This window comes from Aulonocara sp. 'chitande type north' Nkhata Bay, linkage group LG19 (genome assembly GCF_057382095.1).
Source record: "Aulonocara sp. 'chitande type north' Nkhata Bay isolate Kocher_YH1m ecotype deep benthic linkage group LG19, A_spYH_male_GT1.1, whole genome shotgun sequence".
Classification (NCBI taxonomy): domain Eukaryota; kingdom Metazoa; phylum Chordata; class Actinopteri; order Cichliformes; family Cichlidae; genus Aulonocara; species Aulonocara sp. 'chitande type north' Nkhata Bay.
The window spans coordinates 29,223,560-29,249,546 of NC_141362.1; the positions used below are offsets into that span (position 1 = coordinate 29,223,560).

General features: G+C 43.3%; 3 protein-coding genes across 4 annotated transcripts in view; 2 read left to right on the plus strand and 1 right to left on the minus strand.

The window, feature by feature from the left end:
• The window catches only part of mnat1 (MNAT1 component of CDK activating kinase), a 36,117-nt gene extending 26,906 nt beyond the window's left edge, over positions 1–9,211 (minus strand). Inside the window, exons 1-3 of one of the 2 annotated variants that reach the window (XM_086275973.1) lie at positions 8,778–9,207; positions 1,247–1,399; positions 789–862 (exon numbers count right to left, since the gene is read on the minus strand). In XM_086275973.1, the coding sequence (XP_086132099.1) occupies positions 789–862; positions 1,247–1,399; positions 8,778–8,866 (316 nt within the window). In that variant the 5' untranslated portion in view covers positions 8,867–9,207. Of the gene's footprint in view, positions 1–788; positions 863–1,246; positions 1,400–8,777 lie in introns of both variants that reach the window. The other variant, XM_086275974.1, reaches the window with a different exon arrangement.
• Positions 9,212–10,254: 1,043 nt separating this feature from the next.
• On the plus strand, positions 10,255–17,025 carry six4a (SIX homeobox 4a). The gene is made up of 3 exons (XM_086275092.1): positions 10,255–11,134; positions 12,748–13,448; positions 14,584–17,025. Exons 1-3 carry the CDS (start codon positions 10,401–10,403, stop codon positions 15,189–15,191), a joined length of 2,043 nt encoding a protein of 680 aa, XP_086131218.1. The 5' UTR covers positions 10,255–10,400; the 3' UTR covers positions 15,192–17,025.
• A 6,162-nt stretch (positions 17,026–23,187) lies between these two features.
• Positions 23,188–25,333, plus strand: LOC147307293 (homeobox protein six1b). Its single transcript, XM_086275289.1, has 2 exons — positions 23,188–23,759; positions 24,596–25,333. The coding sequence occupies exons 1-2, from the start codon at positions 23,200–23,202 to the stop codon at positions 24,888–24,890; spliced, it is 855 nt and encodes a 284-aa protein (XP_086131415.1). The 5' UTR covers positions 23,188–23,199; the 3' UTR covers positions 24,891–25,333.
• The last annotated feature ends 654 nt before the right edge of the window (positions 25,334–25,987 follow it).

Below are 25,987 nucleotides of genomic sequence, written 5' to 3' on the forward strand. Positions count from 1 at the left end.
ACTGAAATGTTGAAATCAACATGCATGTGATATCTTAAACCCAGGGACGATGTAAAGACGAGCTGAGGAGAAATTATTCATCATGACATTTTTCCCCCCTCATTGGGCCGTCGAACCAGCAGATCGCACAAAAAAACAAGCAAATTTGATTATTTTATGTTGCCAGATTAATCTATAACAATATATACAATTTATTAACACATATATATTTCATAATACAAATTAACATAATAAAGACCCACTTATATACATGCTGTAGGTGTTGCTGCTAGAAAGAGACAATTTACAAGAAATCTGCCAAATTTAATTATATAGAAGTTTATCTGCATACAGACAGCTTTCATTTTAGCTTCTGCTCAATTTAGCTCCACCCTCGCTGTGTAAAATAAACCAGCGGTGGATGGGAGAAGCATTTAAACTGTTTAAACCTGCAGTTTTCTAATGTGAAAATAAAAGTTGAGAAAAAAACCTCACAAGGTGACTGGACTGATGGAAACAGCATCACTGGCCCAAATGGTATATCTATTTATTTATTTTAAGAAATACTCCATCAGTTTTATTTGTCTGTTTTAGATGGATTTTTTTGCAGCTCTTCTAATACATCCAAGCTACAAGTTTACACTGACCTGCCAGTGAAGACCTGCCAGTGAAGACGTGTGAACATTGCAAGTTCTGTTTCCTAATCTGTGGCCCCGGCTGACACTAATGCCTGTAAAACATCCTCTTGTGCAGCCAGAGTCAAGGAGAAATCATTAAACTAGTCTCAGCATGAAGCTCCAAGCTCCTACCTATGTCCTCCACTTGCTCCAGATAATCGTTATATTCTCTCAGGCTGGGGAAGTCAAAATCTCTCTTGTTGTAACTGCAGAGAAACAAGAGAAGTGGTGATGCAAAAAAGTAAAACCTGGTGAGAGCAAATATGCACCGACATTAATAGCTTCCATTAAATCAACCATTTTATAATACCATGTCTGTATCCTGGCTAATAGGCGCACATTAGATGTCAATTAGGGGCTATTAAAGAACAGATAACAGGGAAGAGAGAGGAGGCAGGGAGGGGCTGAGAAGTAAAAATCTGGCAGAGAAAGAGCCTTCCCGTTTGAGCACCCCCGGGGAGATGCATTGTCTACAAAACAAACAGTGTAATGAGAAAGACAAAAGGTAGCTTAAGAAGTGGGAGGAGGCATGGGATGACATATAAACACCAAGAACCACACCCCTCACCCTCACAGTCCCCCTCACTCACATCTTCAGCACTTTCTTACGAATCTCCACCTCCTTATCTACTGTCGGGTCCTCGAAGAGCTGCACGCGGAAGTTGCTCTTCCTCAAAGGCGTGTCGCACTGCACGCAGTTGCTCGAGCCGCGAACGAACAGCATCTCAACGCAGTTCTCGCATCTGCAACAAAAACAGGCATTAAACAGCAAGCTGAACTGCATTTTTTCCCCAGAGGTGACCCTCCTTGGGCACCTCTGAGAGTCAGTAGTAAGCACGCTTGTGTGAGCGTATGTGGCAATTTCCCTCAGAATAAAGCAGATTTGTGTTTGTGTGGTTTTTTTTAAATCTCTGTAAACCATCAGACACAATGGGTGATAATGGGGAACATGAATATTTCCTCTGAGTGCTCAAAGATGGCTGGGATTATGATTGGAATGTCGATTAGACTGCCTCCCGCTCTCAGAGAGGAGGAAATTAGCCCGACACCCCATCAGCGGAGCGTCTGTCTGCACTGGAAAAACATTTACTTTATTGTTATTTCAACAGGCCTCAGTCATTTAGCCACGTTGCATAATATGATAAAATCCAGCTTGGTAACTCATGGCATAGTCTATCATTACAGGAAAGGACCGAGTCTTATGTAATTTGGGAAATGCATAGAGATGAACAACAGCAGTATCTTACTTAAGCTGAACTGTCATTTAAACTAAAGCTTTTAATAAATCTGAAATATTTTATACCTTTTTAAAAACTGATCCAAAAGTCATTCCAACCTTCCCCCACTTTCTTATTATTCCTGACATGGTGCCTAAATGAAAGGAGGCTGCAATGGAATAAACCACAATCTTAAACACTGTGGAAATCTAGGCTGTTACTGATCAAAGTATTTGCTATAAATCTGTTAAACGGCTACGTCTTTCCAAGGCAAAAATATGTAGCAGTACAGCAAAGTCATGATGAGTTTTTCAGGTGGCCTTTAGTTCCCCATATAAGCAACAATGAATCAGAGCTCTCCTCGGTAAAGAGCGTGCCTTTACACAAAAGGAAGAAACTATTTCAGGTTTTAAAAAAAAAGAAAAAAAGAAACACAGGCCAAAACAGGAACTTTGTGCACCCTCACTGGAAACGCCATGGTAACCAATCAGCAGACCTACCTGAGGGCACAATTCTGTGCTTAGCCATCAATCACACCTTTATGCAGGTAGGCGTTTACCCATCAGTCACACTCAAGTGAGTAGTGGACACCGAAGACAATGGGAATGTTCCTTTATCTCCCCTGATGGGGTGGAGAGCCTGGATAAACGTTTGCACAGTACACTCTTTTAATTAGGTCTCTGTGGAGCTTTATTTCAACAGGAATCCACCTTCCTGCTTGTGACCACCTCAAAAAAGACATCTGGTTTCCAAATAGCACTATCTGCTTTTGAGCATTTACAGTTTTCATAATAAAGTATAACAAAGCTAAAGGGGGGGGGAAAAAACCCGACTTTTCACCACACGTCACTGATGGTATGGTTGAGTCATTTCTTCCCAAAAGTCAAACACTGGGCATGAGGCACTGGTGTCGAGTCAAAAGTTCTCCAGGGATGGAGCTTATTAGAACAATCATGACTGAGCCATCCTGCAAGACATTTCACTTCATCAGCAGGATTTAAAGCAGGAAAAAAAGCAGTTAAAGGAGAAACTGCAGAGCCGTGGAGTTTGGCTGTTTATACCTAGCGTCACACATAAGGGTCAAACAAGCCCAACCTGCAGAGTTGTGACACCAAAGCTTTCAAAGCAGCTATACAACAAACTGACGAAGCACCACGGAGGACTGTCTTACAAGCAGTTCAGCTTGGCTTACAAGAAGCAGCAATGTAAAAATGAAAGCTGAACGGCAGACAAACATCTGCGCCATCCAGTTGGTGCTTCGGAGTCTGAAGTGCAGCCTGGAAGAGGCAGATGTTCGCTGTGGCCTCAGGCTACAGGAGATCTATAGGCCTGGCCATATGGAGGTAGATTGAAGGATTCAGCTTGTTTCCACAGGCCCACAAAGAGCCCATTCATCAAAATGGGGCAAGGAGTGGGGTGTAGCTTAGCCCCCCGCCCCATAAATGGACCACACAACAGAACTCTCCAAAGGGGAAATCCTGTGTAACTCTAGAGCAAAGAGATGACCGTCTAAAAGGGAGGGAGGAGACTCTTAGAATCAATTTGCCAGCTTTGAGATTGTGAGCTTCTTTCATTTTGCGATCAAAGGAGGATCAAGATTTTTTTTTTTTAGCCAATTCTACGCTCAATTGCAAACATTTGCATGAACAGATCTTTAGCTACTTGCCATCTCTGAGTCTCAAGGCTGTTGTCGCTGACTGAGCACTCCTGACTCCTCCCTCTCTCACCTGTCCTGCTCGGAGCTCCAGGCTCCTATCTCTCCCATCTGCAGCTGTCAGCAGGTCAGGGAAAGGGGGTGGTAAGGGGAAGGTAAACAGGGCCCTGGCTCAGCAAAGAGACTCCTCTACCACCACTACCCCCACCATCTCTCAGTGACATTGCCTGCGTCTTTGCTGTGTCACTTTTGAATTAAAGTGCAAAAACAGAAAAGCAGGAGACAGCATGAGACCGAGCTTGTTTGCTTGTTACAGTGATCTCTATATTTTTGTTTCCATCTTAGACCAAGGGTCGATTCAAGACCAAGTAGAGATGGATTTGTGTAATGGCATTGTATGAAATCTAAACAATCTGCAAAACCTGCAGCATCACAATCAGAAAAGACCAACACTATGACTGCTTAAACTAAAAGCTTGCCCCAACCGCACATTTATAGTACTTTAAAGAAAAGCCAAGAACATGTCTGAACTTCACACTGGACGCTTTTTAAAAAAAAAAAAAAAATCTGAACGATCCCCAAAACGACTTCTTGCATTGCTGCTGTAGATCATCCTGCAGCATACGATTATAATTGTAATGTTAGCGTCACTGTGTCCACTTTCTAAACAGCACTGTGTGCCTCCGCTACAACTGTTTTTGCCTGCCTGTGCCCAGTGTCAAATGCCAAAGGACACAGACCCAGTGTCATTGTGCAAAGGTAATAAATAACCCACATCAAATGCCCCTGGTGACAAGGATACAAAATGTGCTGCGGTGGAGTTTAAATTTAGATGCATGGAGAAGCTAATAATGCAACTGCTGAAGGCTAGTCAGCGCAGACTGGACGGGCCACTCAAAGAAGAGACATTCTTACATTTATCTAAATGGAGTCCAAGTATTCTCAGCTGTTTATGATTCATCTAGTATATGTATCTCAGTAAGTCAATTAATCCTTTAATGGACAGTCACTGAAGAAAATGGCTTCACAGAGGCCTGGGTGATATCTTCAAATGACTTGTTTTGCGAAGAATTGGTTGTGTTGTATTAGCATTATCGCTCTGAATAACTGAACTGCTTTGTGCTCTCACTAGTGCTACTTTCTCCTGGTAAACAGGCCGGTGTTTATATATATCCCTCCTATACTTCATGAACATTTAAAGTGCTTTATGCTACCACACACACACGGCACTAGATTTTACATCTTTAAAGCATTTTACCTATCACATACACTCTCTCTCTCATACCAAGGACATGCAGACTGGAGACGCTGGGAATCAAATTGTTCTCTTCTGCTTATCCTTATCAAGGCTTCAGGGAGGCTGGAGCCCATCCCAGCTACCATAGGGTGAAAGGCAGGGTACACACAGGACAGATCGACAATTGTGGGTCTCTACCTTCGGTTTTGTCTTCAGTAACTGAAAAGCATGCTCTACTGGTTTGAGATCAGGTGACTGACTTGGCCATTGAAGTATATCCAGTTTCTATGGCTTGAGAAACTCTTGGGTTGGCTTTGCAATAAGCTTTGGGTCATTATCCATTTGTACTTTGAAGAGCTCTTTGATCAGTATTACAGCATTTGGCTGAATGAGAGCAGAGAGTATAGCTCTGTATGCTTCATTATTCATTGTGCTGCTTCTATCAGCAGTCACGTTGTGAAACACTAGTGACCAGGTTCCACTGGCAGACATATGTGTTCATCCCATAACACTGCCTCCACCATGCTTGACAGATGATGTGATATGCTTTAGATCAGGAGCTGTTTCACTCTTTCTCCATACTTTTCTCTTTAAATAATTCTGGTATATATTCATTCATCTTAGTTTCATTTATCCAAAGGCTTTTGTTTGTCTGCTTTTGTTAAGCCCCTTGGATTAAAGATGAAAGTCTGAACTTCAACAATATCTTACTTTAAAATATATATGTTGGCGCACAGAGTCAAAAACTATATAACCATCTAAAAACTAACCATGTGCATTAACCTCTTAGATTTTCTTTTTCTTATACAGGGAGTGCAGAATTATTAGGCAAGTTGTATTTTTGAGGAATAATTTTATTATTGAACAACAACCATGTTCACAATGAACCCAAAAAACTCATTAATATCAAAGCTGAATGTTTCTGGAAGTAGTTTTTAGTTTGTTTTTAGTTTTAGCTATTTTAGGGGGATATCTGTGTGTGCAGGTGACTATTACTGTGCATAATTATTAGGCAACTTAACAAAAAACAAATATATACCCATTTCAATGATTTATTTTTACCAGTGAAACCAATATAACATCTCCACATTCACAAATATACATTTCTGACATTCAAAAACAAAACAAAAACAAATCAGCGACCAATATAGCCACCTTTCTTTGCAAGGACACTCAAAAGCCTGCCATCCATGGATTCTGTCAGTGTTTTGATCTGTTCACCATCAACATTGTGTGCAGCAGCAACCACAGCCTCCCAGACACTGTTCAGAGAGGTGTACTGTTTTCCCTCCTTGTAAATCTCACATTTGATGATGGACCACAGGTTCTCAATGGGGTTCAGATCAGGTGAACAAGGAGGCCATGTCATTAGTTTTTCTTCTTTTATACCCTTTCTTGCCAGCCACGCTGTGGAGTACTTGGATGCGTGTGATTGAGCATTGTCCTGCATGAAAATCATGTTTTTCTTGAAGGATGCAGACTTCTTCCTGTACCACTGCTTGAAGAAGGTGTCTTCCAGAAACTGGCAGTAGGACTGGGAGTTGAGCTTCTCCATCCTCAACCCGAAAAGGCCCCACAAGCTCATCTTTGATGATACCAGCCCAAACCAGTACTCCACCTCCACCTTGCTGGCGTCTGAGTCGGACTGGAGCTCTCTGCCCTTTACCAATCCAGCCACGGGCCCATCCATCTGGCCCATCAAGACTCACTCTCATTTCATCAGTCCACAAAACCTTAGAAAAACCAGTCTTGAGATATTTCTTGGCCCAGTCTTGACGTTTCAGCTTGTGTGTCTTGTTCAGTGGTGGTCGTCTTTCAGCCTTTCTTACCTTGGCCATGTCTCTGAGTATTGCACACCTTGTGCTTTTGGGCACTCCAGTGATGTTGCAGCTCTGAAATATGGCCAAACTGGTGGCAAGTGGCATCTTGGCAGCTGCACGCTTGACTTTTCTCAGTTCATGGGCAGTTATTTTGCACCTTGGTTTTTCCACACGCTTCTTGCGACCCTGTTGACTATTTTGAATGAAACGCTTGATTGTTCGATGATCACGCTTCAGAAGCTTTGCAATTTTGAGACTGCTGCATCCCTCTGCAAGCTATCTCACTATTTTTGACTTTTCTGAGCCTGTCAAGTCCTTCTTTTGACCCATTTTGCCAAAGGAAAGGACGTTGCCTAATAATTATGCACACCTGATATAGGGTGTTGATGTCATTAGACCACACCCCTTCTCATTACAGAGATGCACATCACCTAATATGCTTAATTGGTAGTAGGCTTTCGAGCCTATACAGCTTGGAGTAAGACAACATGCATGAAGAGGATGATGTGGACAAAATACTCATTTGCCTAATAATTCTGCACTCCCTGTAGAGTTTTTCTGAAGAGCGTTGTTGACTAAAAATGAGAAAATGGATAACTCTGAAACTGATCAGAGTTACAGATCTTGTAGCATTTCTGTAAGACTTGCTTCAAAAAAAAGGGGAAAAAAAGAAAAGCCAAAAAGCATCAGTGATGAAAATACTAATATGGTTAGGGAGTGCAGCAGTTTCCAAGTGATGCATAAATTCACTGTCGCACCGGCTCTGAGGAACAGATCCAAGGTGACCCGGGCTAGGACATCTTTCCAAATTGCTTCATTGCAGAATCATTTTAATTTTCTGTGTGTAGTCCTGCATCCAGACAGAGGCAGTGAGTTATGAGCCCGCTGACCTGATGACAAAGCACGACCACTTCCTGATGGCACGGTCAATAAACAGACAGGGTCGAAAAAGATGTGCTCATCAAGCTACCACCGTCGCTGCATAATGCTCATGGAGAACATGTCCCCTTCATTTAAACGTCCATGTTTTTAAAGGGCGGACAAGGTTAAATGCTGAAAAATGCACAGTGAAGTTCGAAAAAGTATCTACATGATGCTGCTGCACAGAAGTAGCAGAATACGAACAAATGGAAACATGCTAACTTTTCATCCATTTCTGTATGTTATGCAAATAATAATCATAATCTTCTACTTCTTTCATATGATCCCTTTAGGGGTAGCCACAGTGAATCATCTACCTCCATCTCACCCTATTCTGTCCCTTTCATCCTCTGTCAAACCAACCCTCTGCATTTCCTCCATCACTGTGGCTTCTCTCTTTTCCTCCAGCAAGGTAGCTCCATCTTCAATATCCTTTAACCAACATATCCTCCCTCCAAACCATCTCATCATTGCCTCTTATAATAATAAAATACATTACTTTAGGTTTTGCATTATATTTTCCGTTTAATGCAAAAATGACAAATTCCAAATTAAGCCAGACCTGTGGCAGAGGTGCAGCCATTCAAATAAAAATGTAGCTTTTAGTTAGGTTGGCAGATTAACATGGAAAAACTTGCGCAGTCAAACTCGAATTTGATTTGCACCTTTGAGCTGGCCCTTTTCAAAAACCTCTGAATAATTCATATTCATTATGTGGTTCAAAACTCAGCACAGGGTGTTTATGCTCCTCATCATTAGTCACTTTTCCCCCTGCCATCCTAAACTTGCTGTACTTTACACACACACACACACACACACAAAGACACAACTGCAGGGTCTGCTTTTCTACAGAGGTCTCTAAGCTGAGCTGCTTACAGCCAGTGTAGGTCATATGTAAACAATGGCCGCTATACTGTGTTTACCAGCAGTATTAGCCTAGCTTTGCAATTGTGTAGCTCTATCAGGAAACATAACCCACCTCTAAAGCACACTTTCTGTCTACAATGACACAGCTATTTAACACCAAGACTATAAATATGAGCTAGCCCAACAAACCGTCAGCATTCGAGGCTTATCAGTTTTGTTTACGTCCAAGTCCCCCAATTAAGACTAGAGATGTATGTGCGGAAACAGTTTTAAACGCTATATTATAGCTGCTTTTGGGGGGTGCTTTGTGTTTGCGTGTCGTTTCGAGCAGCCTGGAGCAGAAACGCCGCGATGTTGTGGAGGATTTGTGCTCTTTCCTTGTAGCTGTCAGGTGTGAATACTCACAGCGTGTGGCCGCAGACGTTCACCATCAGCTTCAGCGACGGGTTTCTGTATTTGGTTGTTTTACATCTCGGACAGCCCTGTTCGTCCATTTCTGTCTGCACCACACTAAAAAAATAATGGCAATAATAAAAAGCACTTCAGAAACAAAACAAAACACGTCAATAACCTGCAGCTCTCCTGTCAGATTCCAAGCTGCGAACCACTGCGTTACACAAAATGAGGTCCGACAGGAAACGGCATTAATAAGATGTGTTCCTATTTAATGATTGCTTTTAGAGGTGAGGTGCAAATAGCTGCTGGCGCACATACATGCAAGGGTTGCTAGGGAGTCCCAGTGGAAGCGAGGTAAAATAAATTAAGTAAATAAATAACTTTAGCTAGTAGTAATAGTAGTAGTAATGGTAGTAATCGAGTAAATATAACAAAACAAAAAAAACTTGCATATGATCTTGTAAGTCTGAGCAGAAACATAATTAAAAACAGAAATCAACCCAGACATTGTTTCCCTGGGTTTCTGACATCATATCGTTTCTGGATGATTGTGAATTTGGGAAAACAACTCGTAAGTTACATTAAGTTAGTTTTATGAAATCATTGCGAGAAAACGTGAACTTCGTAGGAATTAGTTTGATATTTAAATATTTTTAGTTTTCATTCCTCCCAGTGCTTGAGCTATAATAGTTTATTGACTATATGTGGATGCTAGTAATTGTTAAGACGATCTGAGACTCTTTTACTATAAAAGATTCAATGAAAACATAATTTAAAGTTCAAATATCAGTAATGATGTGGTGTTGGACACCTGTTACGTGATGCTAGACAGATCACCTGATTTGGGAATGAGCTACTCTTGAGAGAAATTTGAGGTCTAGTCCTCATATGATATCTTTCATAGGGGTGTGCTGTTTTTTTTCTGACATTACTTTGGTCGCGTATAGTATTCTGATCCAGTCTTTGGTGGGAGGGGTAGGCTACAACCTCGCAATAGCCACTTAAAGCAGGATCTGTGCTGAAACTTTATTACCTTCATTCCTGAAATAACAATAAAAACAAATTTAAAGTGTGAGTAAATCTGATATCTATTTTTTGTTAACATTTGTTACTTTAAAATTGTCAAAATAAATGTAAACTGGCTAAATAAAGTGAGTGACAGTATTCCCAGCATTACTTCCGTTTGGATTTCCATACATCGAGATGGAAATAAAACATTCTTTTATGTGCATACCTACAGACAAATGATCTCCTGACAATACAGACAACAAAGATATCCCGTTCCCACGATCACAAAAGCACTCACCTTGCACAGGTGAGCTACGTTAATCTACTGGAAGTTATATGACTGACAGCTGGAAACCAAACATTCGCGTCTGAATCCATGCTCGCTCCTCCCTTACGGGCCCTCGACGGCCAATAGCGAGGCGCTCCTGTAGATAGACCCCACCGTGTCTCCCTCCAGCTCCAGTCCCAGCAGAGTAAAAGTCACGTTGGAAGGAAAAGGGGAGAGAGATATCTACTTACAGCTGCTGTCAGATATCCGATCGCATTCGCATGGCGAGGAGGTAACCTGATCGAGCGGGGAGGAGTGACTTTACCAGGGAAGGCTTGAACCAAAAAAAAAAAAAAATGTCTTCTTCTTCTGCCGGAGAAGTCACAACAGCAAATGACATCAAGAGGGAAAATGTGAAGGAGGTGGATACGCGGGAGTGCATCAAGCTTGTGGCGCTGGACGCGGCGGAGTTGCCCATGGAGCGCACGACTCCCAGCACTGACGCGGTGCGCACTGAGCTGTTGGTGAATGCCGCTTCCTCTCTTGCTTTCTCCCCGGAGCAAGTGGCGTGTGTCTGCGAGGCACTGCAGCAGGGAGGCAATGTGGACCGGCTGGCCAGGTTCCTGTGGTCCCTGCCACAGAGTGACCTGCTACGGGGCAACGAAAGCATCCTGAAAGCTCAAGCCCTCGTAGCTTTCCATCAGGCTCGGTATCAGGAGCTGTACAGTATTTTGGAGAACCACAGTTTTAGTCCGTCCAACCACACCTTTCTGCAAGATCTGTGGTACAAAGCGCGGTACACCGAGGCGGAGAAGGCGCGGGGTAGACCCCTGGGCGCAGTGGACAAGTACCGAATCCGGAGAAAGTATCCTCTCCCCAGGACTATCTGGGACGGCGAGGAGACTGTTTATTGTTTCAAGGAGAGGTCGCGGAACGCACTGAAGGATCTGTATAATCAAAATAGGTACCCGTCTCCAGCGGAGAAAAGAAATCTCGCCAAGATAACCGGACTCTCCTTGACCCAGGTCAGCAACTGGTTCAAAAACAGGAGACAGAGAGACAGAAACCCGTCGGAAGCACAATCAAAAAGGTGAGGCAACAAAAGGAGCACGCCACAGACCTTTTCCCGTCACAGATCGCTCATCAAACGGCAATAAATTTTACTTCTGAAGATTATGTGCGTAAAAGGCCCTTTAATTAAAATGAACGCCGATTAACTTTACCAAGTATTTAAAAGTTGTTGTTTTTTTAATGGAAAAGCGGCTATATTATGCAGTTGGACCAAGTTCGACTACTGACAATACCGAGTGTATTTCATAATCGTCTTGCCGGCCTCACAAATAAGAACGAACAATTTAAATCATTAACTATTCATAGTTCAGAAACACAAAATTTTATTTGTAAAAGGGGTTAGGAGCACGCTTTTAATGTTTTGAAATATGAAGCTGTTGCCATTCAGATCAAGTTTCAAGTGCGTTGGTGCTAAGAGGCATGGAAACCATAAGCAACAAAATACACACTTCAGCGATTAAACTATCAGACGCGGGGAGTGGGCAACTTTAATGAGACGGTTCAAAAGATGACTTGAAAGGTTAAAATCTTCTTATCTATTCGTGGTGTGTGTGCGTGTGTTTGAGCGCGCGCACGCACACACTTGGTGGTGCGCGTGTACTCAGTAGCACATAAATCATTTTCATGATCATGACTTCTTTTTTTTGCCCTCCCCTTCTTCCTTTTGGATCAAGAAAGGATCTCAGAGCTTCCATCAACTCCTGCGCTTCATTTCATAATCCCGCAGACAAACAGACTGACATGTGCACGCTATTCTTTCATGTTTCCCTCTGAGTGAACAAAGATGACGCACACCTGGTGGAGGTGACCCCTCTGTCTCTCTAACCACACACGCGCACGAACGCGCGCACACACAGAGGCATATACACACCATTGTAAGCTGTCTTAAAATCGCCAGTAAAAAAATAATAATTTCAAAGTTTTTAAATCTTTATAAACCTTTGATTTCGTTCTCTTTTTTCCCCTGTTTTTTTTTTTTTTTTAAACTTGTGACACCCTTTTATATTTTCCTGGAAGTGGTGGGTTTAGATGCGTGTGTGTTTGTGTGTGTGTGTCCCTTAGGGGGGAGTGGGGGTGTGAAGTGGTGCAGCTGTTTTAATCAGTCTTTTAAAAGGGGGCTAGTAAACAAAATGAGGCTGCTAATATAGCTGCTCCTATTCTTTCACTTTGTTATTCTTGGAAAATTAAAAATAAGAATTTTCATTGGAACGTCCCAAATCAGAGGCAAAACAAATAAATAAATACTTGAAGCCATTTGTCCTGTCAGAGCTGGCATTTTGTCACTCCAGAATTTATTGCGCCAAATGGTTGCACGGTTGTTGACGCTGCCTGGTTGTTGTCCATGCAGCTCTCCATGAGGTAAGAGGGCTACACAGACACAGCCTGCCTTCAAAGCTTTGTAATAACCCAGCAATAAATGTGAGTCTGTGTGCTCTGGCTTAAAAGCAAAATGTGGGTGGAAATGAAATGAATTCCATTATACGAGTTTATGGTCTAATTGTGTCGGTGTTTATAGTGTTCTTCCTTCCCAGAAACATATACAAATGGTACACAAATTTTCCCTTTTTATTTTCCTCTGTTTTGTTACACACCATTTGCCATCTTTCTCCCTCCTCTTTTGTTTTTCTACAGTGAATCAGATGGAAACCACAGCACAGAGGATGAGTCCAGTAAAGGCCAGGAGGAGCTGTCTCCTCGTCCTCTCTCCAATTCTTCAGATGGGGTGATAACCCACGGGAACCTTCCTATTCAGACGGGACCTCTGGACAGTGGGGTGGTCATCCAACAGATCGGGGACATCAAGATGCCTCCTGGATCCAGCAGTGGCGGTCTCTACAATGGAAGTCTAGTGACCAGTAACACGCCCTCTACTGTATTTCACAATGGTGGATCATCTTACCTCCACTCACCTGGAAACATCCTCTTCAACGGGCTCAATTTGGGCATCCAGCCCCTGGCATTTAATCCTCTGAGACCCTCTGGAGGGGTGCTGCTGGGGGGCTCTGGAGTGGACATGCAGATGCAGACAGGACAGGACAAAGGACTAGGGAATGCTGAGGAGTCCACCCTGCCATATGCATCTTACGCTGGCTGTGTGAATGGGTCAGAGGTGAAGCTGGAAGGGGTTCACACCATGGCTGCCCAGAATGGCGGCTCCTCTGTTCTGACATTCAGCTCCCCATCAGGCGCTCTGCAGCTGGGTGGCTACAGCCTGGTCCAGGTACCAAGTGGAGTCTCTGACAGCGATGGCAGCTCATTACTCAACAGCGACGTAGGTCTTCCTCCCCTGCAGCTTTCTTCTGCCTCCTCTTCTTCAACAATTACACAACAAGGTGGGTTCATGAAGTGATTTGCTGTCTAAGATGATTCAATTTTAATACTTTGATCTTCTTTTTTACCTTTAGAGGTTACGTGGTCATGTGTAGCTGAAATGTTCATGGAAGAGACTGAGTCAGAATGGACATGGATACAAATATAACTATGCTAAGAATAATTGTACTTTAACTATTCTCACTAAGGAAGCAACAATGTCTCATAAGGGAGATAAAAGATTTTTAGATAAAAATTAGAGCCATCTGCTGTTGATTTTAATAACAGACAGTTATATATGAATCAAACTGTCTTTATATACTTTTAAAGTCAACAAAAGTACAAAAACAGAATCCAATGTTGTATCAGAATGAAGATCTGAATTAAATCTATAGCACAGAAATCACAGCCTTATACCACCTTGCATTATAATACGTGATTGTTGCTCTTTCCCCTCCTTAAATGTCCCCAGTGGTTTGTCAACAGGTCTCTACTACACCCACCCAATATATCTGACCTGCTTTATTGGCTTGTCTGTGTTTGGGCCATAGCCCTAGGGGCTGATGGTGCACATAACACAGACCAGAAGAAATATAGAAGGGACACACACACACACACACACACACACACACACACACACACACACACACACACACACACACACACACACGTATATATAGAAGTGGTGGTCCTTTTAAAACCCCAGAGATGGATGAAAACAAGTTCTGAAGTCACCATCACTCATCATCATTACGCTCTTGATCTCCAGAGCAGGGGAGGGGAAATATGTTGCAGACAATCAGAGGCCATGAAATGCACTAACAGGGAATAAGCCATTACAGCACTTACTTTGACATGAAGCAGAGAATGTAAACCAGGATGAATAATTAGAAGAAGAAGAAAAAAAAACAGAAAATTGCAGCTTTCTCTTGAGTTCTGGCAGCGTTATTCATTTGTTCTCTGGTGCAACTGCAGGGTCGATCTTAACGTCCTCAAAGTGTGTAAGACACACAACAGCAATTTTGCGGCCAAGGCCTGCTGTAAATGGAACGCATAATACTGCAAGAACCGAAGAGGGGATCAGGCAGCGGGAAGGGGATCTACTGCAGCCAAACTGGAGAAAGATATATGTATTGATCTATTGTTGTATCACCACAGGTACCATGGCTCTGAATAATGTAGCAGTGAGTTCCTCCAGTGGCGACTCATTCGAGCAGCAGGACAAACTGACCATGGCATCTTTGCACCACAGTACGGTTCTCTACAGCATGAGCAATAGCGGCCAGCCATCCATCAAGAAGGAGCCTCTGGAGGGAGGTGTTTATTCCTCGTACCATCACGGGCTCCACTTGGACCCCAGTGGTCAAATCAACTACTCCGGTTCAGAAGAGATTTCCTCCAGCCGAGGTCCCGCCTCAACCGCCGAGGTCACTGCCGTCAGCTCATCCAGCCCGGACTCAGAGGTCTACACCACCCTCACTGTCAGTACACCCCTGATGGCTCAAACAGAACCGAGCAACCACCACCTCCAGCCCACAGAGTACCTTGGGGGCCACGAGGTCCGAGGGGCACCGTCCTCACACCTGATGGGCCCCGGCATGAACAACAACTACATGAACCTTTCAGAGAGCAAGGTGGATGGCTCGGGTTCAGGAAGCATGAACGAAATGGTGCGGGCAATGTGTGGGGAGATGGAGGCTACGGAGGGAAAGGAGCTGGCCAAACTACAGACAGTGCAGATGGATGAGGACATGGCTGACCTTTAACCTCAAACCTCTCCCTTTTGCAGAAGCACTCAAGTCCGCCCAAGCAGTGATATGATGAATCTTTTTACTCCTTTTTGTGTGCGTGTGTGTGGGTTGTTTTTTTGTTTTGTTTTTTTTTTTTTAAAAACATTCATTTCCTTTTCAATGTTAAATTATTTGCATTCATTTGACTCTTACAATGCACTCAAGTCAGAGAGGAGCCTAGTAGGTGGGCTTTATCAGTTTATCACGAAATAATAATAATAAAAAAAGCCTGTGAGATTTTTTTTTAAAGCCCAGCTTCCTAAGACGAAACATTACGATGGTGATGTGCTAACAGAAGACGTTGCTGTAAGCGTTTAAGCCGTGTCTAAATGTGCATTTTTATAGACTGCACCTGCTACTTCCTGTTGAGTGGATTTGATCTGCAGAAGCAGGTGCTGGAAAGCCTCGAGTCATGTGACAAGGATGTTCCTCCAAACTAAATGCGTCATCTGGGTCAAACCAAAAAGGTCATGCTGTAGGGGGAACAGCAAGTGAGCCTCTATGATAATGGTCAGTTAAACAGCAACAGCTTTACTGAAGGACTGCACACGCGTTTATAAAGAGAATAGGTCACTAAACACACAAAGCTGCTGATTTGGGGGTGGGGGAGTGTCCTTCAGTAAGCACTTTAGATTGTCTACAAAAGCCTCACAAATCAGTACTAAAAAGTGCAGCTTTTTGTGCTTTAACTCATACCAAATGGGCTGGGAGGGTTCAAAAATGGGACAACATTTAAGACAAAATGTGCCTTTCTGCTACTTAACATACACAATGGCATTGGCCTGTTTGGGCATTTGCACTACCATAGTGACAATACAACGGATGTGTTTCAAACAGCCTTTGTGTTGAGGGTTTTGTCATGTGTGACACACCTCAACAAACGCACAACCCTCTCGGCAATGGCTCCTATTTCAAGCCTCATCATCAACCTGTGAGACCAGCATATGAACGATGATCAAAAAGGTCAGCTCGCACGCTGGACGTCACATGTTTTTTCTAATGCTGCAGCTAATAGTATGTCAACTTGATGTGGTGACACCGTGCTGTATCATCTTCCATTATGACCCGTCTCCATGATGTCAGTGATCACGAATTATATTTTTTCTGTAAAAACCAGGTGCAAACATCACGTATGCTTTCGAAAAGTATAAGGAACAAAGGGACAGAAGTTATGGACGTGACTAAGTGGACAAATTGTGTTTTTGTTTTTTAAATCATCCCACTTTAAAAACAGAGAGAGATTGTGGTCATTTCTCTTTGCGTGGCATCATCGTGTTTGGGACACTTGTGCCTTGTACTTTTTTAATCTTTGTCTTGTGACTAACATAAAATGAAGCTCTGTTGTGGCTCGTGCGCTGCCACGCAGCTTCAGAGATTTCCCACTGTCACCGTCGCCGGGACATTAGTCGGGTATCAACTGAGGGAAAGACACAGGAGTGCAGAGCCCATTTGCTTTTCACAGCAGGAGTTCTCGCTTTCATACGTGACCGTAAGCGGGACATTTCAACCTCATGGCCAACTTGCACCATGCATATTTATCAGTGGATCTACATGCTAGTGGCCTCGTAACACTTTTCTTGAGGATCTGTGACATGATCCTCTCATTTGAGTGGGCATTTCAGTGAAAGTATCCTCAGTGCTTTAATGTCATAAACCAAAAACGAGTTGTGGGCAAAAGATAGTCTTTTTTGTGTCTTTGTTGCTTTTTGTTTTTTAATCTTAGTTTGAATTATATGTTTGTTATCTGAAATTATGTGAATGTATTTTTCTAAATCTCCATACTGCAATAAAAGTTTATATTTATAAAAACGGAAAACAGGCATTTTTAATTCTTTCTAGAAGATGACTAATAGCGTTATTTAATTCTCTTTCGTCACAGCATGTCTGAGATAAATGGAAGTTTATGATGGACAAAAAGAACATCTCATCTCAGTGTTTTGGAGTCCTGTGCAGCCAGATTGTGAGGATACGGGGTTGGGGAGGGGTGAACTGGCACACTTTAATCCAGCGAGCCTGGTGCAGCTCTCTGCAAACCTGCAGTGATCGTTTGCACATGCCTGGCAACCTGGAGTTCATTAGGTCTCCTTTTCTCATCTCAGTCTCTGTAATTCAAATAAACAGCAATGAGATTTCCAGAGGTAAAGCTCCTTTTGGGTGGGGGGTCTGCAGCTCCCCACAGCTCAGTCCAATCCAATGGTCTTTTCCCTGAGTGAAGGCCAAGTCCCCCACTCCCTAACTTCAACATATGGAAGAATGAATCTGAGGTGCTGTCACTCACAGACACAGAGTTGATCCAGAAAAGAGCCGAGGCTCTTCTCAAGGCTTGAGGGGATTCGCTGTGAATTCATGAATCACAAGCCAATACTTGTTCGCGCAATGGGCACCTGACCAAACCAGCAGTGGAGAGATAAGATGGAGACAAAGTTTGACAAATGAATGAACAGCAGGGGATTTTTATTTTCTGCAGTGTGTGTCTGTGCTGGATTATAGGAGTCGTCCTTGCTCGGGGAATCCTGGCTACGGGAGTTATATATGATCTAGCTGATGACCTAAATAAACAGAGGCTGTTTGTCTGTGCTCACTGTTGAGTCACAGAGAGGGGGAGAAGAAAAATGGCAGGGACTATCGGGAAAGGGAGAGAGAAGCAGGCAACCTGGATAAAGTTACCTGTGCACAGGTGACCTCGTTGCCATGGGCAGTGGATTAGCTGATTGTTAGGTATCAGGTAGCTCCTCCTGTAATATTGAAGAGGGTGAAAACAGCTTTGTTGGAGCCCAGAACAATATCCCATTTCCAGCAGGATCCCATAGTCTGTGGATCTCACGGGGAGGGGAGAGGAGGGTGGAGAGGGGGAACAGAAAACTCCAAATTCCACCTTTGTGTATTGTGCCTATGAATTCAGCAGAAAAGGAAAATAAGCGCTGCCACAAAGACGGCGTGTTTGGATTTCTACAGCAGAATGTTTAAAGATTTCATAAATAAAATGCTTTTTTATGGGCAAAAACAAAGAAAAAAAACCCCAGGACATCCCCAACGCCAAACCAAACAGTGCAGTGGATCATTTTGTCCACAATTTCAAACACGCAACGTGAAACATACTCAGGCGAGCAGTTAAAAAGGAGGGAACTCCCCCAGAACTCTGGCCTTATTAAAAACACTGACCTCTGATCTTTCAGATGGTTTCAAAGCTGACATTTAATGCGGCGCAGCAGACTGCAAGCCATATGTAACATGACCTGGGGAGCACGGTACTCCGCTGCTCCACGTCCCACTAATGAGAGGGCAGGGGTCAGCGGGTACCAGCCTGCCCTGTACAGACCCACCATACAGGCCGAGCCCCGGTCCTGGCACAAACAGTCTGCTGGCTCCAGCCGGGCTGTGGAAAGTATGTGGCAGTGTTTGAACTATGGAGGGGAAATAATGACCTTGTAGAGTTTTCTTTTACCTCCTAAGTTGTTGTTTGGCAGAGTGTGAGGTATGCACACATGTCTGCTGCATCACCCAGTGTGGCAAGAGATGGGGTGGGGGGATGCAAACAGCATGATTCACTGCTTTGTTCTGGAGCACAAGGACAGAAAACATAACTCATGAGGACAGCTTTAAGTGTGCATGTGTGAGTCTGAGTGTTTGTGTGATGCACTCACATTCTCTCTCTCTCTCTCTCTCACAAACACACACACACACACGCACACACACACACACACACACACACGCACACACACTCAGGGGCAGCAGCTGGGAGGCAGCATCAAGTGCACACCACAGTGGTCAAAGGTATTTCCCAAAGAGAAAAAAACACCACTTTGTAACAGGAGCTGCGCACATGAGGACTGAAGTGACCAATGCAGACCATAAGGCGCACCCGCACACCTGCCACACAACTGCGCGACTCCTAATACCCAAATACCAGCTCATCCTCCATCCTCTCAGGGTTTTACATTTGGACTCGGATGCGAAGTATTGTCATGGCGCCCCCTCCCTGCCAGAAGGCACACATGGCTCCCCGGCACATCACGTTGAAATTGTTCCCTTTTTAAATTTTTTGTTTTGTTTGTTTGTTTGTTTATGGATTGGTCTGCCGACCTCGTTTGTTTATCCATCCAAGAAAAGAGTTTCTCTAAAACATGGGCATGTGCTCCTCCACATGCCCGGAGCGTGTTTACCGAGCAGAGCGCAGTAAAAGCCAAGGCCGTAATTGCATATTTGTGGAGGTGGTCCTCTGAGGAAATGCGTAATGATTTTGATGAGGAGGGGCGGGTGGGTGAGTGGTGATGGTGGCAGTGGTGGAGGGGGTCTAACCCCAGTACACTTGTACCAGGTCTAATTTTCCAACATGACAGGAAACTCTGTTAAGCTGATAATTGCAGCTCCAATTTCATTTAACTCACTCATGTCAACAGTTGTGTTTTGTTTTGAGAGAAGGAGCTGCCTTTTTTTTAAACTGCCATCCACATAACCGGATAAACCTCTTTTACTCCTAATCGAAGAGACATTTAGAGCATCTTGAATGGGCAAATCTCCGAGGCAACGAAAGGGTTTACTTATATTTACTTATATTTATTAATCTGTTGCCCAATGTGGAGTCAGTCATATGTGAGCTGCCATATGAAACTAAGAAATACCAGGCGTCACTCATAACCGGAATCCACCTATGCGTTGTTGATTTGGGATTTTTTTCCCTTTAAATAAATAAATGATTCATGTTAAATACATGTTGTTGGAGTGACATTTTCCTTTAAGGGGAAAAAACCCCACAATGCTCAAACACCATGGAGACTAAATCTGACATTTTTCACTCAATTTAAACAGCATCGGCTTTGTTCCAGTCCATACAGCTGAAATAGCACTTTGGATTTAGACAGACTGAAAACCATCTGTTAAGTGAGCCAGTGCTCGTTTCAATTTTCCTCTATATTTGAGGGGAAAAAATTAACCCTACAATAGGAAACTTACCCCCCACCACCCCTCTCTTTTGTCTTTTTGACGATGACATTTTTATGAAGTGTTTTCACTGTTTTGAGTTGTCGCGCACTGAAATTGAGTAAAAGTGCGACATTTCACCTATTTTTTTAAAATCAATATTGCACAAAATGCTCTGGTGTATGCTGCTGTCAAAGGGCTAATTAGTCCAAATAAGGAGTTGGAAGGGCATAATTCAGAGAGCTCAGATCAATGGCCTCCTTTACGCATAAACCCCAGATTAATGAGAGAAGGGGGGAGAGGGGAAAAAAAGTTTATTTAATTTTTTTCTGTGAAATCGGTGCTGGATTTCAGCAGCACACAGGAAGGGAGTCGGGGTTTATAAGTTAATAAAGGACGAATGAGACAGCGTGGGGACAAAAAGAAAAAAAGTACAGAATGAGGAATCCCTGCTCCCTGGAACGAATAGGCCTAACGACTGATAGCCTATCCGAGTACTGCATTAACTCCTTGTCGGGGTATGAGCAGACCAGCACTGGCCGTGGCAGAGGGGGAGAGTCCACATCTTGAAATAATCTCGCCCCCCGGGCTGCTCGGGTTAAAGGAGGAGGCGCGGCGCAATGTGGTAGAAATATTAGAGAAACCCGAGAGCCGCTCATCAGACAGCTCATTTACTGAAGCACTGAGGGTTTTACACAGCCCGAGTGCTGCTTACACCCCAGCCTAGTCCCGTGTCCACCTACCTCAGAGGGTTTTTTTGTTTGTTTTTTGCATAGGGTATCCGCTTTTACTCTTGTTCCACATTATAAATCCCACAGCATTTGTTACATTTGAATCAAATTGAGGTTTTGGGCTTTTAACTGCGCATGTGTGAGAAAAGTGGACATTTGAATGTTTTCTGTTTTTTTAAAACAATAATATATACTTTTTTTTCCCCAGTAGCTATAATTTGAGCTTGGTGAGACAGCGGTCCATCCAAGAGGAAAGTGCTTCAAATTAATGAACACACGCTAAACAATTCGTTTCAAATTTCATAAATTATTTGTTTTTCTGCAGTGTTTCCATTTAATATACTACACAAATTAAATTCTCGTCTTTATGACCTCGAAAATGAGATGCTGCATTTCAAGGGCCTGTCCTTTCAGCGAGTTCAAATAGCAGCATAGCACTGAAGCGATCACGTGGATGTTTAACCCGCAGTTTTGAATTCATTTTCTGTTTTTATTATTTAATAGCCTGGACATTCGCCCATATTCCCGAATATTGAGACGTTTTGTTTTTCACACGTTTGCCCGTAAAATCTTACAGCGTGATTTACAGCCTTGCTCCAGAGTCTTTAGAAGTGCATTTTACTGAGTTTGACAGCACTAAAACGAGTTCAAAGCATTAAATCTTTATCACAAAAATATGCCTTAGCGAGATCTAAGGTCTTCAAAAACAAAAACGTTTTCTGTGAAATTGTTTTTGGTTAAATTTTGTATATATTATAATTCAATCCCGCCCCATATAACATATTGAAAGGGGGGTTTAAGTTTCAGACTCTGGTGTAGATAAAGAAATGTGATCTATATGGCTCAAACCAACAACTGCACCACCGAGGACCAGTGTCGCAGTGAACTCATTTACTAATGGATTGGTTTAGAGTTTCACCCCGCAGAAAACACTGGAGCCAGTGCGGTGCCCGTCTAATCCTTGAAATATAAATGTATAGGCTGCAGACTGAATGGGGTCTCTCCAGAAACCCAGTGATAAAAAGGAGAATGAAGCAAAAGAGTGGCATCTTTTATTTGTCCGGATGGGCTATAATATTAATATTAAGACTCACGTGGATCAGCAAAATGTTTGTCACCAGCAGGATGGATTTTATTTTATTTCAGTTTTATAAAGTGTGTATTAAGTGTTTATGTGTTATTATTATTCGTGAGGATGTTTGGCAAATTGCAAAGGTCCACTATGATATTTTAACAACCTCTCTCTCTTTCCCTCTTACTCTCACACACACGCACACACACACACACACACACACGCTTAAGTGGCTGTTTTCCTACTGGTGGTCTATGGGCCGTAACACGTTTGGCAGGTAGTGTTGGTTCCTCGTATAAAAGAAGTTCGTAATGGCGCATAATGGACCCAGCTATCTGAGGAACTTATTAAATTATATCACCTCATAAAATAAACGGCTTTTGTTAATTAATAGGCTATCAAAGGTGAGGGTGAAGCAAAAATGTCCAGCCTGCATGTAATTATGGTGTCCACAACACACAGTGATGGTAAATCGAAGAAAAAAAACAGAAAGCAAAAGAAAAACAAAGACTTGGGATTGGTTAAAACAACATAAATTTCAGCAAAAAATAAAAAAAATCTTCTGGGTTTCTACCTAAAACTATTTGTTTATAAAAGCAGACTACAATCTCTGTTTTAATCGAGCATAAACCTGTCTTCAAAAACCAAAAGCTCTGTGTTTTTGTGGGTTCACCCTCCACTGACTATGATTACTGATAACGTGTGGAGGGAGAGCATTCTGTGGTTTGGTTTTTTTGTCCCACGCGGGAAGGTCTGCCGTCCATAGTCACCGTTTAAAGAAGATGTAGCCTCCATTCAGAACACGTTAATGCGACTTTTAAGAGGTCTGTAATAATTGATTAGTGTTTAGGTGCTGCTCTGCTCCCTCGGATGAAGCGGGAGAGGGACTGTGGGGGCGGGAGGTGGGAGCGCTCCTATTTCAGCCCCTGACGCACTGCCTCTGGGGAGGAAACGGAGCTGCAAACTCAGTCCTGCTCTGCTGTACAGGGTCTGCAGAGGGAGAGCCAATCACCGAAACGCAGAGGCTCCCTTTAAGCCTGACATATCTCCAACAGGAACAAATTGTCCCAACAATCAACATCCCAATCTGCTGCGCGCATCAGGGGCTGGAGTGGAGTGGATAGCTTCTAGGCCCGTGCAGCGCGGTCGGATTGCGCTGGATTGCACCGCGAGGACTCACAATTAAACGAATATAAACAAAGTCAACGACAGCTACCGCTTCTTTTTGGATAACAGCGCAGAGGACTGAGCCCCGGACATCATGTCTATATTACCGTCCTTCGGGTTTACACAGGAGCAAGTGGCGTGCGTTTGCGAGGTGCTGCAGCAGGGTGGAAACCTGGAGAGGCTCGGCCGCTTCCTGTGGTCGCTGCCCGCTTGTGATCACCTCCACAAGAACGAGAGCGTCCTCAAAGCCAAGGCGGTGGTGGCCTTCCATCGGGGGAACTTCAGAGAGCTTTATAAGATCCTGGAGAGCCACCAGTTTTCTCCGCACAACCATCCGAAGCTGCAGCAGCTCTGGCTCAAGGCGCACTACGTGGAGGCGGAGAAACTGCGGGGCCGGCCGCTCGGAGCTGTAGGGAAGTACCGGGTACGGAGGAAATTCCCGCTGCCCCGCACGATATGGGACGGTGAGGAGACAAGCTACTGCTTTAAGGAGAAATCCAGGGGGGTGCTGAGAGAGTGGTACACGCACAACCCATACCCGTCCCCGCGGGAAAAGAGGGAGCTGGCCGAGGCCACAGGACTGACCACCACGCAGGTCAGCAACTGGTTCAAAAACAGACGGCAGAGAGACAGAGCCGCAGAGGCGAAGGAGAGGTACGTGAAACTGTCACAGCCTCGCTGCTGTCTCACTCCATGGCAGAAAGCGTTTAGTGTTTTTTTAAAAACATGTTTCAAGAGCAAATAATTCTTTGGTAAAAATGCTTTTTGTAAGTGGCTTCAAGCAGCGAGAATATAAATGAATCAGTGACAGCGCTCTGACAGCGTGGCCCTGAAGTAATCCTGAAGTAAAGAGAAAAATATAAATCCTTCTCATGCGAAACACCTCATTCAAATCGTCCACGCACTGAGTATTTTAGGACGTGTTCACGTTTCCACATCAGATCTGTCCTGATAACAGTGAAGGTGTTAAACAGCAGCGAGATGTTGTCAAACGCTGAACTCACTTCAAAAACGCCTGACTTGTCTCGACTCGAATTGCAATCCAAAACAATTTGAAATCCATCAACGTGACTTCTTTTTTAAAATTTCTTTACAAAAAAAAATCATAATAAAATAATATGGACACTTTTTTGAGACCATGGAAATTTGAAATATGTTAGGCTGTGAGGTTAAATTAGGTTACATGGGGATATAAATGCGTCTAACACACGACTTTTACTTTAAACAGATCAGCAAATGTAGATAATATGCGGTGAAATTAAAAATCAGGAAAAGAATAAGAAGGCGAACAATAATAATGTTTTTTAATCATTTCTCTCTCACAAAGGACAAATTTCGTTGTTAGCAAAAACGCTGCGGTTTGTGCGCAATATCCATCCACGTTTACAAACTAATAAAGACGTTTCCTCAAGGCCCGCCTCGCTGATATAATGTCATCTACTAAACTGAGAGCATTTTTCTCTAAATTTCCCCGTTGTTGTCATTTCCAGGGAGAACAGCGAAAATAACAACGCAGGCGGCAACAAACAGAACCAGCTGTCCCCTCTAGACGGAGGAAAGTCTCTCATGTCCAGCTCGGAGGACGAGTTTTCTCCACCTCAGAGCCCCGACCAGAACTCAGCGCTTTTGCTTCAGGGCAACATGAGCCACCCCGGGGCCTCCGCTTACCCCATGTCCGGACTGGGGGCCCCACAGCCGGTGCACGGCATGCACGGACACCCACACCAACTGCAGGACTCTTTGTTGGGACCTCTAACCTCCAGTCTTGTGGATTTGGGCTCTTAAAGAGGCTGTCAGACGATCAGATTCGACAAAAGAAAACAGGAAAAAAAAGAAAAAGACTGATAAGTGTATCAGATTAAATACATGTATGAAATAACACTATAGTAGCCTATCTTATAATATAGACTGACTTGTCTGTCGTTAAATTTGGTTAGAACTAAATTCCTTAAGGCGCTTAACCCATATACCCCCTCCACGACAGGAGCTTTTCTGATCTCCTGCACATGGAAACACACAAACAGGACCTTTCTGAAACTCTTAACGAAACACTTAACTGGACTGCCCGTTTGCTTAATTTATGATATTTTGTTAAAGATAACAAACAAAAAAAATATAGCGACCTCCTGCTATGGAAACTAAGAGGTAACGTTTTCATTAGAGTCATGGTAATTAGTTTCCAATAAAACAAAACTAATTAATTTGTCTCTGTGTTATTTGTGTATTTAGCGAGGGGCAAAAAAAAAAAGGGGGGGGGCTGGGGGCTGGTACTGCTTTTTATAAATCCAAGCAAACCAAAGGAAGCACGCCATTAATAGGACAGATTTCTATTATCTTTCTTTTTTTTCTTTTTGGGGGGACTTGAATGAGCCCGTCCTCTGACAACTGCACAACAACTAAACAAATCTCCAAATCTGCACGGGTGGGATTTGAATCGGAAATTATTATAAGTCGCCTTTTTTGTCCTTCCAGCACGGATGAAATCCTGTTCTACTGGTTCTCAGCTTTTCAACAATAAACCGAGAGTCATGACGGGAAATTTAATTCAACACTAATATGAGTCAACATCAGCAGCTGTCTGTCATGAGGCTTGTGTATACGCAGGAACCAGCTTTGACTCTTTTGAAAATCGCTTCTGCTCCATCATACATGTTTTGGCTACAGGAGGAAGGGTTTTTTTCTTCCTTTTTTTCTGCGTAATTTTTTTTATTTATTTATTTTTTTTAGCCCAGTTGCTGCGGATCATTGGCTTTTTGTTGCCGTGTTTTCTTTGCTCTCTCTGAGAGTTTGCTCTGTCGGTTCCGGGCCATGAGAAAGTGCCACCGTTCAACCTTTACCAGCCTCTTTTTTTTTTCAGAAAAAATATGAGCAAACATCCCATA